The sequence below is a fragment of the Microtus pennsylvanicus genome, chromosome 21 (genome assembly GCF_037038515.1).
Source record: "Microtus pennsylvanicus isolate mMicPen1 chromosome 21, mMicPen1.hap1, whole genome shotgun sequence".
In the NCBI taxonomy this organism is placed as follows: domain Eukaryota; kingdom Metazoa; phylum Chordata; class Mammalia; order Rodentia; family Cricetidae; genus Microtus; species Microtus pennsylvanicus.
In genome coordinates, this window is record NC_134599.1 from 3,657,561 (window position 1) to 3,676,768 (window position 19,208).

Here is a 19,208-nt window from a genome sequence, read left to right on the forward strand (position 1 = left end):
CAATGAGACCCCAGACAGGAAGAGCTCGGCAAAGTGAATGTGAACCTGGGGCTTCCAGCCTCTTTCCCAGATAGTGTCCAGCCAACGTGGACTGTTCATTTTATGCCAGCTCTACTCAGAACCAAGAAGGTGGCATCTCATACCTACACAGAAGCCCTGCAGACAGAAGGGCTACAACTGCTATCCAGGGGCACTCTCTCCTACCACACAGTGAAACTGATGTCAAAACATAGTAAATGTATTTTTCTGCAGAATTGCTCTGGATATAAAACTAAGCAACTATGGTTAATCAAGAATGACATTGAGACACCTCACCTCATGTGAGTGCCAGCAGAGGGGCTATAGGAAAACCTGCCCTCAGCCCCTCTGTCGGATGTTTCTTTTGGGCTGGATCATAATGGCCATACCACCTTTTCTTCTACAAAGAGTTAGCACTGAATCCATCACTACCTCCAAACTTTTATTCTGTATGAGCCTGGCTCTTTTCCTGTTTCTTTTTAAGAGAGGGACAATGACTTCATCTTTTCTGAGACCTCACACATTGAAGATGCCCAACCGATGTCTCTGGAATGTAGAAAGCTTTGTTTTTCCAATCCACCCCATTGCTTTTGCTTATTTCATTTCAATAACTTCCAGTGTTGCTGCAATATATTTTTATGGTTATATCCACAGTTTATAAAATCCCACAATGATAATTTATCCTAAAAGTTTTTCCCCTATAAGTTTACATCTTCAAAGTCGCCCATGAAAACTAACAGCGCAGCAGCAGAACTAGACACACTGTATTTTTTAATTGAAACACTAGCAACTTCAGGTTTTTTATTGTTTCTTTTTTTATTGAGCTATATATTTTTCTCCGATCCCCTTCCTTCCTTTCTCCTCGCCTTCAACTCTCTTCCCACGCTCCCAATTTACTCAGGAGATCTTTTTCTAATTCCCATGTACATTAGATCCATGTATGTCTCTCTTAGGGTCCTCTTTGTTGTCTAGGTTCTCTGGGATTGTGAATTGTAGGCTCGTTTTTCTTTGATTTATGTCTAAAAGCCACTTATGAGTGAATACATATAATATGTGTCTTCCTGGATCTGGATTACCTCACTCAATTTGATGTTTTCTAAATCTACCCATCCACAAATATCAAGATGTCATTATTTTTTTCTGCTGTGCAATACTCCATTGTGTAAATATACCACATTTTCGAGGGACATTTAGGTTGTTTCCAGGTTCTGGCTATGACAAATAATGCTGCTATGAACATAGTTGAGCACATGTCCTTGTGATATGATTGAGCATCCTTTGGGTATATACCCAAAGGTGGCATTGCTGGGTCTTGAGGTAGGTTGTTTCCTAATTTTCTGAGAAATTGCCACATTGAAATCCAAAGCCTAAGCCTTCAGTTTTATTATGTATCTCACAAAACAAAGAAAGTCTCATTTATTGTTTACAAAGTTTCTGAATTTGATACATCAAAAGTATCCAAACCCTCCCTCTTCAGACCCTTCAATCCACTTTCCTACATATTTAAAACAAATTCAAACTTTAAAATCTATTTATTGACCTTTATCTTTTAATGACTTACATCTACTTAGTACCCATGACTTTATTTTACCACACACAGGTAGGCTATATGTGTGTATGTGTGCACTATTTACCTCTTTATTGAAATACATATTAATTAGGAAGTGTAGCCGGACGGTGGTGGCACATGCTTTTAATCCCTGCACTCAGGAGGCAGAGGCAGGCAGACCTCTGTGTGTTCGAGGCCAGCCTGGCCTACAGAGTGAGTTCCAGGGAGGCTCCAAAAACTACATAGAGACACCCTGTCTCGAAAAAAAAAAGCAAAAGAAAAAATGATTATATTTAAAAGTAAAATAAATCCACATGCCGGTTCACTCTGCCAAGTCTCTGTTTAGTGGGTCCAATACAGTCTCAGAGTTGTGGAATCATAATAGTAAATTAAAACTGGTTTTGATGCCTTTAAAAGAAACTTAAAATCATCAAAAGGCATCATGCTTCCATGTTTACCTATACTGCAGTGTACAGCATTGTGATTCACTTCTCTCTCTCTCTCTCTCTCTCTCTCTCTCTCTGCCTGTCTGTCTGTCTGTCTGTCTGTGTGCACTCGCGCGTGCCCATGTATGTGCATGCAGAGGCCAGAAGCTGATGCCAGATGTCTTTCTTTTTTATATATAGTTTATTTTTATTTTATGTTCATTGGTGTTTTGCCTGCATGTATGTCTGTGTAAGGGTGTTAGTAGTCCTGGACCTGGAGTTACAGACAGGTGTGAGCTGCCATATGGATTCTGGGAATTGAACTTGGTTCCTCTAGAAGAGCAGTCAGATCCCTTAACTGCTGAGCTATCTCTCTAGCCCCAGATGTTCCTTTATTGTTCTCTTTCTCTTATTTTTGAGGCAGGATCTCGCTTACAGAACCTGGGTACCGTTATTTGGGCCAGGCTGTCTGACTAGTAACCTCCAGAGTCCTTCTCTTTCTCTCCACTTGCCTAGCACTGGGGGGTACTAGGGGTTCAGATTCAAACCCTTGTGCCTGGCAGCAAGAACTTCAACCATAGAGAGCCCCCCCCCCCCAGCTCCTGCATTCCTTCTTCATGGGTGGATGCTATCCCACATCTAATGCTGATCTGCTAACTGACTATGTTTATATCTTCTTTGGAGGAAAGTCTCCCCTTCTTCAGATTTTATTTTTTTATTATTTATTTATTTATTTATTTATTTATTTATTTATTTATTTATTTTTGGTTTTTCGAGACAGGGTTTCTCTGTGGTTTTGGAGCCTGTCCTGGAACTAGCTCTGTAGACCAGGCTGGTCTCGAACTCACAGAGATCCGCCTGCCTCTGCCTCCCGAGTGCTGGGATTAAAGGCGTGTGCCACCACCGCCCGGCCTTCTTCAGATTTTAAAACATGCAAAATTAAGAGATTTGCCCTTGAGAGGCAAGAAGCTGCACGTATATCAGAAAGAGCAAGAGGCCAGGGGGTTCGCCCCACATAAGGCTCTGTGAAGAGCCCGTGTGTGACCTTGCATCTTCCCAGCCATCTCCACAGAACCAGACAGAGATGGTGGTGCCTACAAAAGCTCCGCGGGGGGCCTCCGGTGCAGAGAACTGTAGCCTCTGGGCACGCGTGGAAGACTCAGAGCTCCTTAAGAACTGACTTTGTGCAGAAACTTTAGAGCTGGGACTCAAAGGAACAGGGAGTCTGACATGAAGGAAGGCTGCTGAGTACCTAGCACCCAAGCTGAATCAGACTGATGAACCACTCAGCTGTAAGTGCTTCTGAACTGGTACCTTCTGTAATAGAGGAGGAGGGCAGGGGGCAGCAAGAAGAAGGCCAGCATCTCACTTCTGATAATGTTTCTTCAAATAAACTAAGAAATTTCTAGGACTAATGACTGTCTTTACCCCTGCCCGGCTTCTCTCTCTCTCTCTCTCTCTCTCTCTCTCTCTCTCAACTGTTTATGTGTATAAACACATTTGTGTGGCAGCATATGGAGACTAGAGGGCAACCTTGCATATCATCCTCAAGAACACCATCCATTTTTCTTTGAAATAGGCTCTCTTTGAGCTCGAGAGATGGCTCAGCAGTTAAGATTATTGTCAAGAATCTATCTGAGTTTGGTTCCCAGCATCCAAGTTGCATAGCTCACAGTCACCTGTAACCCTAGCTTCAAGGGATGTGATTCCCTTTTTCAGGCTTCCGTGGGCAGCTACACATATGAGCATTTGACTATACACACATATATAAACAGAAATAAAAGGAAAGGCAAACTTTAAAAATAGAATAGGTGCTCTCACCGACGTGGGCCTCCCAGATCAGGGCTGGTTAGCAAGGTCCTCCTGCCTCTGCCTCCCCAGGTGAGGGATTATAAGAGCATGTCACCCAACTCGGCCTTTTCATGAGGGATCTGGGGCCCAAACTCAAGTCCTTACAGGATGTAGCAGCTATCTTTTAGAGTTAGAGTGGGTGCCAACATTTAAAGGTGAGAAAGCAGACTGTGTTAGTGCCTAAGGCCATCAAAGACACCCAAGCCAACTGATTTTCTGGAATGGTGTCCCATCCACAATTTGTTTGTTGGGGCCCTAAATATTGAGGTGATTGTATTTAGAGAAAGAGGCAGAAGAAGAGTTTATCTTTCTATGTGCAGTCTCCTGCCCACCACTCCCGAGAGAGAGAGAGAGAGAGAGAGAGAGAGAGAGAGAGAGAGAGAGAGAGAGAGAGAGGAAGATGCCATCATCAAGGCAAAGGGGAATACCACCAGAGAACAACCTCAGTTGCACCTTGAACTTGAAATTTCTCCCTCCAGTACTATAAAAAAAATCCCATTATTTATTGCCCGTGAGTTGATGTATTTTATTAGAGTATCCCGATCTGACCAATAAGTTGCTGTCTCCAAATTTCTGATGACCAGCACACAAAAGCACAACGTCTGCTGATAAATGATGGATGATGTCCCCTTCCTAGCTTGCTTAACACTCCGATAGCACACCCCCTGGAAGCACTAATAGTGTCTAATCTCCTAGTCTTATACAAATAACCCCACAAGAGCTGCTTAGGGATCCAGGTCCAAGGAAGGAGAAGCTAATTGTAGCTCTTGGTGTATCTGAGGAAATCAGACTATATTAGACTCTAGTGCTTGACAGCAAATTGTTTGGTGACACTCTATGACCTTTCTTTCTGTAGTTGCAGCCACCCTTCCAGAGTCTACAAGGGAAATGTGAGAATACAAAATTTATTCGGTGTGTTATTGTGGTGATTTGAATGAAAATGGTCCCATAGGCTCATAGAGACTAGCACTATCAGGAGGCGTGGCCTTGTTGGAGTAGGTGTGGCCTTGCTGAAAGATGTGTCACTGTGGGTGGCCTCTGAGTTCTCAGAACTCAAGCCTGCCTAGTGGCTCACTGTCTCTTCATGCTACCTATGGGACCAGACATAGAACTCTAAGCTCCTTCTTCCCCCCACACACATGTCTTCCTCATGCCATCATGCTTCTTGCCATGATGATAAAGGACTAAACCTCTGAGCTGTAAGCCAGCTTCAGTGAAATGTTTTCCTTTATGAGTTGCCCTGGTCATGGTGTCTCTTCACAGCAATATAAACCCTAAGGAACATAGTTATTAGTATTTCTATTAGCAATCTTGTTACCATTTCACTGGAGATTTTGCTAAAAGGTGAGAAGAGGTTTGAAATCTTTTCCATAGCAGAGAGAAAGCCCAGGAGGCAGGGCATGGATAGTGGAATGTGTACCCATAGTGGATTGGGTTTTCAGACACTAGAGCTACCCAAGACACAAGGGATTCATGGAAGATGGATGGACACAGAATGTATATATAAAACCATGGCATTTTGTCATGAAACAAAAGAATAAAGATTTCAATTAATGTCATGGAGTAAAGAAAAGGAAGACAATGTCAATGAGGTGACTGATTTCCAAGGATGGCAGTCCATGAACACCGGGCAGCACACATAATATGAAGAATGAGTGAACATTAAAGCCAGAAACACTGAAAACGGTAAAATCTGGGAGCAGGATTTAATGATAGAGAAATAGATTGTGGTGCTTTCTGTTAATTCATTTACTTTTCTGCTGTTTTATTTTTTAAATTTATACCTATTATTAAACACTGATAGCCGGGCGGTGGTGGTGCACGTCTTTAATTCCAGCACTCGGGAGACAGAGGCAGGCGGATCTCTGTGAGTTCGAGGCCAGCCTGGTCTACAAGAGCTAGTTCCAGGACAGGAACCAAAAGCTACGGAGAAACCCTGTCTCGAAAATCCAAAAAAAAAAGAGTGCTCTGGAAGCCAAGGAAGGAGCCCAGGGCTTGATTTCTGCGGCAGTGGATGGAAAAAGTGGAAGGGAGGCATGGACAGGTTAGCTCAGTTCTCATCTTGAGTACACAGCTCTCTATAGCTGTGACTTCTCAAACCGCAGAGCGGGAATTCATGTCACCCTGAAATAGGTATCCTGCAGTGACCATGTCAAAGCACCATAGCCTAATGTTGGTTGCGGTAGTGGTGGCTACCACAAACAGAACACTATTTTCTCACAGTGTTGAGGACAGAGGAGGCTGTCTCACTGAACCATATCAGCCAACAACATTGCATCCTTGGAGCTCTGAAGAAACATTTGCTCTGGTCTTCGGCCTCCTGTCAGAGAGCCTGGATCCAGTGAAGTATCAGGCCTGCCCTTGCCTCCTGAGGACCTGTCAACTCTGTCTGTCTATGTGCTTAGAATCTGTGTGATAACGCAGGATAACCCCTTCTCAAGATGCCTCCAATAGCCACAAAAGACCCTCCCTTCTTGGCCATAGAACATTCCTGTGTCAGGGGTTCGAATGTAAGATCTTTGTGAAGACACTGTCTAGTCCATCTTTGTGAAGACACTGTCTAGTCCACCATATGCACCCTTTCAGGTTTCTTTTCGATTTGCTACTAGCCAGAACTTTAGAAGTCCCTCTGCATAAACAGTAAGAATTCATTTACTGAACTCAGAAGGATGTGAAGAATCTGGGCACATGGTTCGCAGAGATTGCTTAGAAGGTGAGAGCAATTGGTCTTCTTGCAGAGGATCCAGCACCTACATGGCGGCTCACAATCACCTGTAACTTCAACTCCAGGGGATGGTTGATGCTCTCTTCTGACTTCTGCAGGCATTGCATGCACACAATCAGGCACGCATACATCCACATACAATTAAACAAACACATTTATAAAGGAAACAAGTGGGAAAGAGACTGGTAAGTCTGAATTCTATACTCGATGAGCTAACAAACTCTGGTGATTTTTTTTTTTAACCACAAGGTTCCTTCAGAGAGGCCCAGTGCTTGTGGAATATGAATCCATGATGTGAGAAAGTGCAAGTGCATGTTTGATTCCGGCAGATGCCACAGCTGCTGGGTCCAGTGGGGTCTGAGACAGTAAGGAGCTCTGCATCTGAAGAAGTCAGTGCCCACTTCAGCCTGGAGCATTCTCTGGTCCCTGACCTGCCTGGCTCACTGTGATCCATTTCTCTTCAATTTCATTACATAGACATCCCTATGTTTCTGACTCTGAACTGGTACTGACCTAGACTCCTAAACGCTTGCCTTGGTGACTGTCCTGCCAGGTTGCTCACTAAGCCATCACCCAAGATATCAGGCAGTGCCCTGGAGTGCATCGTCCTGGATGTGTGTCGCACCAGTTTATAATCTTCCAATACGCTCTCTTGGTGACAGGCTCCAGAGAAAACCGGGAGGACCACAGTAAGATTTACGCCTCCCTATGGGTGATGCATCTTTAAAATTGGAGCATAAAGGAGCAAGGCCTGAAAAATGTACTTTACAAATAAACACACTGTTGTGCTTGCCTTGGCTGGTGGCCTTAATGCACACACATGAATAATAAGGATGTATTGTCATCTTTAAGGAAAATGGGAGTTTAGGGCAAGGGTTCCATAAATAAGCAAGCTACACTAGACATTTCTTTTAGCGTTAACGAGGCTAAGTCAAGAGAGAGACACAAGGATGTGCCCAAGGACCCGCTGCCTATTCGCCAGTCTGCAACTCACTTTAAGGTTAGTGGCTCCATAAACCGACCCTTCCAACAGAACTCGTTCAGGTCCTCTTCAACTGCAAGAGTCCTTTGAATGTACTGTTCAGGTTCAAGGTTTGCAGACTGCAGACGCTGGGTAGTTAAAATCTAGGGGTCCCCCTAGTGTGGTGGACATGAAGGACTGCCTTCTGGGTAGCCACTGCCTCTCATTACACAAACCGAGTTTCCCAGAAGCTGCCACAGCCATGATTTCTGGGTTCATCAGATGATTCACCTCCGGGCTAGTCCCAGGGACATAGCTTCTTCAGTGATGGCGAAAGTGGGTGTCCCTCCTCAGCTCCCTGTGTGGGTCCCATAACACATGAGGCTGCTCTAGCCCCTCAGCCAATGAGCTGAGGATGGCAGTGGAGCTGGGTGGAGACGAGCTGGCTGGGGCTGACCTGCACCACCAAATTAGACAAGGCCTTGCTTTGTGGAGCAATACAGACACCTTCAAACTAGACAAAGTTAGTACTCGTTCTGGTACTCCATTCGTACATATTTTTGTTAATGGATATTCATGGCGGCAGATTGTTGGGGCCTGGGATGATCCAAGGCTCTCCCTGAGGCGCTTATATATGGAGAAAAAAGACAGTTCCATCTGTAAAACCAGGAATATGCCTGGCAGAACAAGTGATGGCCTGGGTCAGGGCTTTGGGAGAGGTGCAGCATTGGCCTCTGAGAAACAAACTCATCCTCTTAAAGGGCTGTGGCTATCAGTCCCAAGGCCTCTGTGTGCTCCATCTGCAGCACTCTTGAGCTACGCTGTGCTCCCTTTGTGTGGCATTGCTTGCTTAGCCTCCTGCTGACTTTGCCCATTGTAGATACTTTCCTACTGACTCTCCCATTTTTCCTCTAAAAACTGTATACAAGACACTCTACTTTGTAACAAACTTGCTTGACATAAGGCATACCTTGTGCAAGACCCCCTAACACCAAATTCACTATCTCTCTTTTTTTGTGATCCCCTGGTCCTTCCCATCAATGACCTGTTCCTGAAGAATGACCTGCTAGTCCAGGCTAGCAGGTGGTCTAAGATATTCATAAACACCCAGGGTAGGTTTGTGTCTACCCTTCTTTTTCCTCCCCAGGAACAGATGACATAAAGTACTTATCAGATTCTGAAAATGGTTATGATGGAGACCTCTATACAGACAGTGGGAGGAATCAGAGTCCAATCTCAGCGCTCAAGCCTGGTATCCATGTCCCTCCCTTTCTGTTACCACAACCTCCCTTCATCAGCCTTTCCATCTGACTGACCACTCACTGTGGCCCCCATCTTCCAAGCCAAGCTATCTCTGAACAACATGCATGCTAGTGACTGTTCAGGGTGACCTCCAAGGCTTCCTCCTATCTCCAATGGGCACAATCTTTTCTCAATGGCAGAGATGAACAAGAATGTACCAGCTCAGCTAAGACAACTGGTCACAGGCAGTGCATTTAATTGAACCGTGGTAGCATCCAAGCACAAGTAATCTACACATTATGTTTCTACTACCAAATCCTAGTTCAACTTTACTTCTGAGTGTGGCCTGGCCTTGAAGCTCGTCTTCAGGGGGATCTCAAAGTCAGTGGCTTTCTCACTATACTTCTTTGGAGTGTGCTTAGTGCTTCTCACTGCCCAGCTCTGGTCAGATGTCCATTCACGGCAAAATCTGAAACATTCTAATGCAGCTAAGACCCCATCCTGTCTCCAGACCTCTTACAGTGCAGATCACTGCAGTCACTCTCATCAGAATGCAGGAATTGCAGATGCCCTGAATGGTACACACCAGGCAACAGTGTGACCTATTAGAGACAGACAGTTATGGTAGTTAATAGCAGAAAATTAAAAGGGTAACTTTAAATCTATTATTCAGAAGAGAAATTTAGAAAAGAGCATGGCTCAACAAGGGAGAAATGCATGACAACCAGAAAGGTCATGTTCCCTTCAAGACCCTTCCGAGAGACATAGATAGTGAGTAATTGGTGTCTACCAGCCCGCACCACAGAGCAAGGTACTTTTCCTGCCGTAATTGCCAAGCAAGTTTCCCAGAATCCCCTGCCCCAGAGCACACCCTTCCATCAGACCCTGCTTGCGGAGTTGGAACTGGGGTTCTTTCTTTCTTTCTTTCTTTCTTTCTTTCTTTCTTTCTTTCTTTCTTTCTTTCTTTCCTCCCTTCCCTTCCCCTTCCTTCCTTCCTTCCTTCCTTCCTTCCTTCCTTCCTTCCTTCCTTCCTTCCTTTTCTTTTCTTTTTCAGGCACTGCAAAAATGGTCTCAAACAAAACAAAGCAAATGAGTCCAGAACTGAGAGTGGGGTGAGCATATTCTAGATGCTGAGTTTCCAGGACACAATGTCAGAATCTGTGAGTTCTTGCCTTGAAAGTTTTCTTGAGCCAGTCAACATGAAGGCAATGCTTGGGTGGCGTCAGGGAAAAGCTATGGGGCTATGCCCAAAGCTGCTTGCTTGTAACCACATGGTCTGGCTGTTCTTTTGAGGACTCTGCACTATAACCCTCTTCCCTCTTGTACCCTGAGTTCAGCCCTACCCTGCTTTATGGTTTTATTTTTCTTAATGACAGCAACACTTGGGACCCCTTGCCTCCTTGCTTCTAACTCAAAGGGGAACTCACATATTTATACGTTCTGCATTTGCTCGGTGTTAGCACAGCGGTTGCAGCTCCCAATGGAATTATTAATGTTAGAAGGAGGGCAAGCTTAGCTCTTGGGCTCCCATGAGGATATTCTGTATCCAAGGGGATCTGGGGACACTTCAGAGCAATACAGGCTGGACACCTGGCACAATTTTCAGTGTCAAAACAAAGCTGCTTCTTTGCTCTGGGAACACAGAAATGGAATGTGAATGCCAGGAGGGCCCTGCAGCATGGTTTCTGTGCTGAGCGTTCAGCCTGCCTGGTACTCTCAAGTCCCGGACACATAGCTCCCCAGCAGCACAACCTACAGAAGCAGACACTACCATGGATGTCTCCAGAACCAGAGGGCTAGACAAGGCTCAACCATATGCTTATTTCAACGGAAGAGTAAAGGAAACATCCTTTCAAAGTCTTCTTGGGATACGGAGACTCATGCGAGGCTTCAGTTTCCTTCTTTCTATAGCATCTTTTTCTCTGACAGCTGGTGTCACCCTCTGACAGAACCTTTGCAGTGGTTGTGTTCTCTGCTGGGGCTAGAGGGGGCTGTGACTGTGTTCTCTGCTGGGGTTAGAGGGGCCCCTGTTCTATGGTTGCTCCTATGCTATGGAAGTGATGTAAAGCTCAGGGTTAGCTGTCAGGATGGTTCCAGGAGCCACTTTTCAGGTCTGGGGCTATTTATTGTCCCATGTACTATGGCCCTGTTGCCACCAGCTGCCTCCATTCACCACATCTCACTCTTGAGTAATGCTCATTAGAGTCCTTGATCTTGGGGGAGGTGGACTTGGCAAAACTTCACATTGGGCAGGAGAATCTCTGAAAACCATTTCCCCATTCTAAGTCTTGAGGAAGTGTGACATGATCATGGGACCAAAGCTGTGGAAGTCACTTCTCACCAAAGCACAGCTCTGCTCAAGGGAAAGCAAAGGCCCTGTGCTCCCCACATCCAGAGAGCGCCCCAGTTCCTTTGTGTTCATTATGACTCTGCAGTTGCTCTTGTCCCTGCTGTACCTGCTCAGCCGCGACACTCACGAGGGTCTGTATTCCCTAATCTGCCCACAGGCCTTTCCACACCCCTCATCCAGATTCCAGCCTCCCAATCAGTGTTCTGTCCTATACAAGTGGATGCGATGCCTTATGTCCTCCACCTCTGGTTCCAGGTCGCTCAGGATGGGATGAGGCTCTCTTCTGCAGGACTGCTGTGGAAGCCTCCTCAACACTGAGAGGAAAGAATGGCATTCCACAGAGAAAGGAGCATGATACATGTTCTTTTAAAAATAACTACCAATCGTTTCTAATTGAGAGTTCTTGGCTCAGGAAAGGTAGCTTGACAAAACTTCAGATGACAAAGGAAAACCCCCTTGCTCCCTGAGTCTGTCTTCAAGCAAGCTTTCAGAGCACACAATAGTTTGCCATGGTGGTTCAAATGAGAATGTCTCCATAGGATCATATGTTTAAACACGGTCCTTGGTTAGTGGCTCTGTTTGGGAGGGCTTAAGAGGAAGAAGTGTGTTACACTAAGGGTAGGCTTTGAGACCTTAAAGACTCTGGTCATTCCTCCTTGGCTCTCTCTGCTCTGTGCTTCTCAGCATCCTTCCCTAGCCACCTGGCGACTGTCTCTGCCCTTACATTATGGGCACTGACCATCAGGAACCATAAGCCACAATAAACTCTTCCTTCTCTCATTTGCTTTGCATGGTGTTTACCACAGCAAGAAGAAAACTGAGAGGAAAGTAGCGAAGCTCACCACCATAATGCCTATTTCCAGTCTTATAGCAATGTGAGGAGGTCAAAGCAATAGTAAGAATAAGCATTTCGGAGGCAGACCTCATAATTTTAAAACAGCTGTGCTACGGGCATACCTGCTGACATGCAGATCAGTGGATTTGAACAGAGGGTTCTGCACTAACCCCACACAGCTATAAGGGGGCTAGGACTACACAGGGGATGGAGCAGTTGACAAACAATGCTGTTTCAACTGCATAATCGCACACCAGGAATGAGGTCAGATCCACTACACAAAATTTACTCAGTGTGGATCAAGGATCTAAATACAAAAACTAAAACTGTTAAAATTCTTTGAAGGGTAATAGGAATAAATCTCTGTAGCCATGGACTAAAAACACTTCCTTCACTATGACCCTTAACACATAAATAACCAAAGAGGTTTATGTTTTTGTCAAACTTAGAGTCTTTTGTGTATTAACAGATATTATCAAAGGTCATGGAACACTGCATCAGTGGTTGAGAGTCTGTATTGCCCTCCCAGAGGCCTGGACTTTAGTTCCCAGTACCTCTTCTGGCCTTTGAAAGCACCTATACATACAAGCCCAAACCTACACACAGACATACAGACACACCACAAATAAATAAAATTGAAAATAAAATACAATTTAGAAAAAGATACTACCACTAAGACAGTGAGGGCCTGTGAGATAGTGTGGCAGGGATGGGCACCCATTCCCTAGCCTGGAGACTGCACTCAATTATGGGGACACAAAAGGACAAACAGATATCTGACTCTGCTCACGCTCCGTGGCACTGACACGCTCTGGTTGTCTATAAGACCTGCGGGTTTGCATGTTGTTCTGTGAATACAGGTACATTTCACTGAGCTTTGTATGCTGACTTAATACTCCCGAATTAGGATAAATCCCACTTGGCCATGGCATGTAATATCTTTTTAAGATTTTATTATTTATTTATTTATGCATGTGTGTGCATGTGTGTGGGGGGCACCTGAGTAAAACACCTATGGAGGTCAGAAGAGGGCATCAGAGCCCCTGCAGCTGGAGTTACGAGTGGCTGTGTGCCACTTCATGTGGGGACTTGAGAGCTGAACTTGGTACTCTGTGACCGGCAGCAGAGCCACCATCCAGACCCCTGTCCTGTCTTTACATGTTACCGTGTTAATCTGCTACTAGCTTTCTGTGTTATCTGTCCTCACAAGGAACACTGGTCTGCAGTTTTTATTGTTCCCTGGCAGTGTCTACCACTTTTTAACAAAGATATCAATTTTATTTCACTTACAACTTGGTCTAATGGTTTAACCACTTGCCTGCATTTTGTACCTATCTTTTGTCTCCCACATTGCAGTATCCAGTCACTTTCCCACCTTGATGGCTAACACACATGCAGTCAGCTCGCTGAGGACTGGGACGCTGCTGGTCTTGCTCTTGTGCCTGAGCATCTAACGTGAGGATTATGATGGTGTAAGCAGTGTATGCTGCTCTCTGGCCCTGTTTTGTTCCACGACCCTTCCACGCTGGGAGGCCCAGCCCACACCCCACTTTATTCACAAATGTGGAGGTAAAAAAAAAAAACTAAAGTAAAGTAAACTAAAATTAAAGATCTTTCTGTCTGTGAGGCTCCCAAGCGTTTCTGTCTCCGCTACTGCACAGACCATGCAGGTGAACTTGATGCTGTCAGGGAACTGGAATGGATTCTGGTATGTTTTCTCTTACCCGAGAGAATTTTGTCCCCGGATCCATCAGTATTAAAATCCATCAGTGTTATCTAATAAGAAATTTGCCCTTGGCTCACAATCATCATGTGTTGCTTGAACATTTTCTTAATTCAGCCTTTCTCTAACACCCAGGAATACCATAAGATATATTAAATTATTTCTAATGCCACTACCTTTAATTTCAAGATGAACAAACAACAGCAAATTTTTAATCTATGCCATTTTTATCTAGTCAACAACTATATAAAAATTTAAAGCACAGAAATGGATTTGTTTTCACTTAAAACGAACGATATCTTTCTACAATGGTATAATGAGAACTAGAACCTGGTAAGAATAAACCGTGCAGCCAGCAGCCACTTAGGAAATATCCCACAGTAAGACTGCCCACTTTCAAATGTTTGTGAGTGGATTTCTGAAAGCGTCCGTACCTGGTGTCAGCAGGATGACCGAGGTGACGATCAGGGAGCAGATGACCAGGATGACGAGCAGGGCAATTGCGATCCCTTTCCAGTTTCTCTGAGGAGGGTTACTCCCCACCAGCTCCTACAACAACCACAGGAAGAGAGAACCCAGTGAGCATGACAGTGGGGACAGGCCAAATCAGCCGCTGCTGCCATTCCACTCAGGACACAGGGCAGCGGCAGAGACCTCTGCCAACTCAGACTGCCACGAGCTGCTCCCCAGCCCTGCTGCCTGCAGCACCCGAGGACCTGCTCTGTCCCTCCTCGTGTCAGGGGAGACTGTCTCCACAAGGAATCTGACATGGTGCCATGTTTAGAAGAATGCCACCCTCACAAAATACCCCGATGAGCTAGGCTACCGCACAGGCTGGCCTGGAGGCTCCCTTTGTCAAAGCCCCATGGAGTCTCCATGGAATCTCACTCAAGCATGATGAACAGGGCCAGCCCCAGGTCTTCTCTTCTCCTGTCCTTCCTTTATGTCCACACTGCTAGCTTTGACCAGTAGCTACCAAGCTTGAATATTTAGTTAGCACATACTGTGTGCCGCTTATCACGACACTTGCATTTTGTCTCCGGCTTTGTAAGTAAGCTGCAGCGTTCCTCGGGTCTCACGCCCCTGGATCTCTCACCTAACGGATTCTCTCAGCACCCTCCATGGTACAATACAACATGTATGTTTTTGCAAGGGTGCAGGGTGGGAAGGACATCTGGAGATATCACGAAAGGAGGTGAGCGGATGGACAAATCTAGGAACTCAACATACTTATCACTTAAGGAGACTAAACTTCATTTCCCTTCAGATTAGGGTGGTCATGTAATTTATGGTCCTCACTGGGATTCCTTGAAAAACAAATGGGGCATTATTAATATCTAATAGTAAATACTGCTAGAACAGTTAAATAGTAATAATTATTGTTAATTATACAGAAAAAATCTGTACAGAAACAAAAGACATATGACCTCAGTGCAGCTATGCACATCATCAATCTGAGAATAATGCCTTTTATAATGTCAATCATTTCAGCTGATGTTAACTAAGCCAAGATGAAGTAGGGTAGACAGGATCTCTAAGTAGCTACAAATACATCTTCATTTCAAATTCATCTCCACAACTGAATGATCATTAAAAGGTCACAAACCAATATAACAGACAATATAACACTTGGTTAGTTATGTGCCTTTTCTGGCCTAGGCATACCCACAATATGATATCAAGTCATGGCTGTAACTTAAGAAGACGGCAGGAGATTTAGCTATTGCTTTGCTATGCATCACTATCACTGCTAAATAACACAGGAACATCTCATGCACAACAATAAGTGAACTCAGAAGTGCGTGGAGAAAGGGAAGAGCTTTCCACTGCACTTAAGTTCCAACATGGGAAGCCGTGGCTTTAGATTTTGCAGGGAGGATGGGGCAGCTTACAGCACTTGGAGATCAGCGTTCATCGAGCTGCAGACAGCTATGAAGGCTGACACCCACATATAACACACTTGCTTCACGTGATGAACAGAAAGCTAAAGGGACAGCAGGATAACACTCAGGAGAAGTGAGAGGAGATGGACTCCCAGCTAACAAGGGCATCTCTGCAGCAGAAGCCTGAGGTATTGGGGCTGAGATACAGGAAATGGCAGGTGGCAGGTGTACAGCAGGAGCCGCACTGATGGCATGGGTATAACTTGTTGGTCATGATGGGAGAGTGGGTGGTTCCACGTTTTATTTTTTGTTGCTGAAAGCAGAGGGGTCAACCAGATGGCCCTCTCACCAGGGAGTAGTGAGTACATTCAACCCTCTCCCTTACGATAATCCATCTTTCAACTCCCTTATCAGGCACTTTTTAGAAGTATGCAGAGACGTATAAGATTCATGCTCCCCCAAACAGAAAAAAAATAAAAGCCAAACGAAACCAAAACAACCACAAAAAAGCAAACCAAGATTAGGCAACTAATAATGGTAAACATTTGCAAAGGGGATGCATATGCCAGCAGCTCTTGCTGTAGGGCTGATTCTGACCCAATCCAGCAGGCAACCCCTCCCATCCAGGCTTTCCCCTCCTTAGCACTGTGTGTCTCACAGGTACTATTGTATGGCTTTGCTAGATGCGAGTGTGAAGGATGTAGCCATGAAGTACCAGTGAAGGCTAGGTTCAGGGGAACAAGTCTAAGGCACTCCAAGTGAACAACCAATTCAGGGAGATTGGTGTGTGCATGTATGCATGTGTGCTTGCGTGTGTGTGTGTGTATGTGTTTGTGTGTGTGTATGAAAACATAGTCCTACCCTCTGCAAAACCTCTGTTGATCAAACAGACTTTCTTTAGGTTAGCTAGCCCAACTTTGGAAGACTGGCGATTCATCTCAGGGAAAGAAGAGGGGTAGGTACTTCCCAGGACCATCGGGCATTGCTCTCAAGGACTCTCCTCCCCTCCCTCTATCCTCTGCCTTCTACCGTGCTTGCTCTAGCTTGTTTTCTGTTTCTGTGAAGAAAAAAAAAAAACAAAATTTTGCCTAAGCGCAATTTAAGGGAAGGAAGGGTTTATTTGGTTTACACTTGCACCTCATAGTCTCCCGTTGAGGAAAGTTAGGACAGGAACTCAAGCAAGATCTTGAAGGAGAAACCCTGGAGGGGCACTGCTTGGGGCCTGCTCGGGTCCGTGTTTAGTGAGGCTTCTTATACAGTTCGGGACCACCTGCTTGGGGAATGGAGCTGCGCACTGAGGACTGAGCCCTCCTATACCTGGTAACCACAAAGATAGTTTCTCACATACATGCCCATGGGCCAATTTGATCTTTTCAAGCTGTCAATTGAGACTTCCTTTCCAAGTGACTCTAAGCTAAGTTGACAGTCAATGCTGCCTTCCCTACCAGACTCTCCTGGGGCTTTCTGAGTTGTCTGGGCTCCACTCACCCTTTCTCACATCTAGTTAGAAACTTCTCAACTTGACTGCTTCATCTAATGTGATTTCAGAGGACTGAGTGAGAGCCGGGCACCTTATCTACCCTCAGCCAATCAAATCTCCCCCACTCCCACTTAAGCCTGGTCTACAGCCCAGCAAAGCTGTGATCAGAGGTGAGTTGTGACTCTATCGACCTTTCTAAAGAAAAATAGAGGCAGGAAAATTATGGACTCCCATAGTTCTTAACATTTCCTTTCGTTCTCTTCCCCCTACATATTCAGCCAGAGCTCAAATTAGTTCAGGCTGCAGTGCTACCACTGGTTGTGCCTGGTCTGTTCTCTGAAGAATCAACCCCAAGCTCTATCAAGGGATGCAGTTCAGTGCCTTGCCCAGCCGTCATCAGAGAAGCTTCCTCCTGTAGCAGGGAACAAATACAGAGACCCATGGCCAGACACTCTCCAGAGAGTGAGAAACCTTAGAACACTCAGCCCTAAATGGGATGTCTCCAGCAAATCCCTCCCCTCAGGGTTCAGGGAACCCCGTGGAGGAGGGAGCAGAGTATAAGGGCCAGAGAGGATGGAGAACACCAAGAGAACCAGGCCCTCTAAATCAACAAGATCATCATATACACAAACTCACAGCGACTGAAGCAGCATACACAGGGACCGCCCAGGTCTGTACCAGGTCCTCTGTGGATATTTAGGGCTTCCAGTTTAGTGTTTTTATGGGATTCCTGAGTATATGAACAAATGGCTCTGTGATGTTTGTGCCTTTTTGCCTTGCCCAACTCCAATGTGTTAGTTTTTGTTTTATCTTATTAAATTTTATTATTAGCCCTTAGAAGCCTGGTTTGTTTTCAATGGGAGACAGAAGGGTGCGGATCTGAATAGAAAGGGAGGTGAGGAGGAACTGGGAGGAGTAATGGAAGGGAAAACAATAATCAGGATATTATGTGAGGAAAAAAAATCTATTTTCAATTAAAGAAAAAGAAGGAAAAAGAATGAACCCCAGTCAGTTATTCTTTTCTCTGGAGCTCAGCCTGGCATAGATCCATGTTGATGCAAGGTTTTAAGGACACCAGACTGCGCCCTAGACCCTGCCAAACAACAGCCTGCATCCACAGAGTCTCAGAAGGAAATCTACATCACAACACATCCCCTTGCGAAGGATGGGTGTGGAAGTCGATGGCAGCACTTAAAGCCCAGCAATACAGGCTCCTCCATCAGGTGCGGCAGCCATGTCTCAGCCAATGGCTATTTTCTCCTCAAACACTTAAGGCCTGCAGGCCAATGTGAGATGAGTTTCTGTGCTGGGAATTTTTGACAAGTTCAACATGCGAGTTCTCAATGTCAAAAGTCCCCACAGATTGTCAAAACTAACTTTTTAAGTTAGTAAGAGCTGAGGCTCATCAGACACTCAAGGACAGGAGCTAAAATCATTTGAGGTCAGGTTTATATGAGGGACCAACACCAGATACCATGGTCCAGGACGGAATCGCTGTCCTGAGAAAAGTACCCTCTAGTTAGCTATGCATGGTGGTTAATACTTATAATCCCAGCACTTGAGCAGCTGAGGCAGGAGGATAATTGCAAGTTCAAGGTCAGTCTGGGCTATAGAGTGAGATCTCATCTAAAAGTCAGAGAGGGAAGAAGAGAAAGAGGAAGAGGAGGAGGCCAAGGAAGAGAGAGGGAGGGAGGCAGGGAGGAGAACATCACCTCTAGAATAATTCTGCCTCCTTCCTTTTGCCTGTGGGTTCCAGAGCACCATCCTGCCCTGCAAACCAGCTCCTTCCCTTCTAAGTCCTGGACAAGTCTTTTCTGGCTTCATCTGCCAGGGAATCTGAAGCATGGCATTAACATATTACAATCCTCCCTGAGATGGGAAGGTGAGTGGGGGAGAGTCTGGGATTGGCTTCCACTGTATCTAGAGATTCAGAAGGAAAGAAAAGGAGCCTTTGGGATGGCAAAGTGAAGAATGAGGCTGAGAGAAAGGATCGGCAGGGGTCAGAGCGGAAGCTGAGAGCAAACCAGGTTCCCTGCCTTTCTATTCCAGGATTCTGTTTTATTTCCAAGGGAGTGAATTCTTTCCCTCAGAATGAACAATTTTATAGTTGTCCTTTCTGAAATGGTTTCTGTTCTTTTCCACTTGAATTAGGCAAAATGCTACAGT

At 45.3% G+C, this 19,208-nt stretch overlaps 1 protein-coding gene across 4 annotated transcripts in view; it reads right to left on the reverse strand.

Moving 5' to 3' along the window:
- Nucleotides 1-19,208, reverse strand: part of Dpp6 (dipeptidyl peptidase like 6) — an 812,759-nt gene that overhangs the window by 278,872 nt on the left and 514,679 nt on the right. For all 4 annotated transcript variants that reach the window (XM_075955602.1, XM_075955604.1, XM_075955601.1 and 1 more), the window contains exon 2: nucleotides 14,114-14,228. In XM_075955602.1, the coding sequence (XP_075811717.1) occupies nucleotides 14,114-14,228 (115 nt within the window). The remainder of the gene's footprint in view (nucleotides 1-14,113; nucleotides 14,229-19,208) is intronic.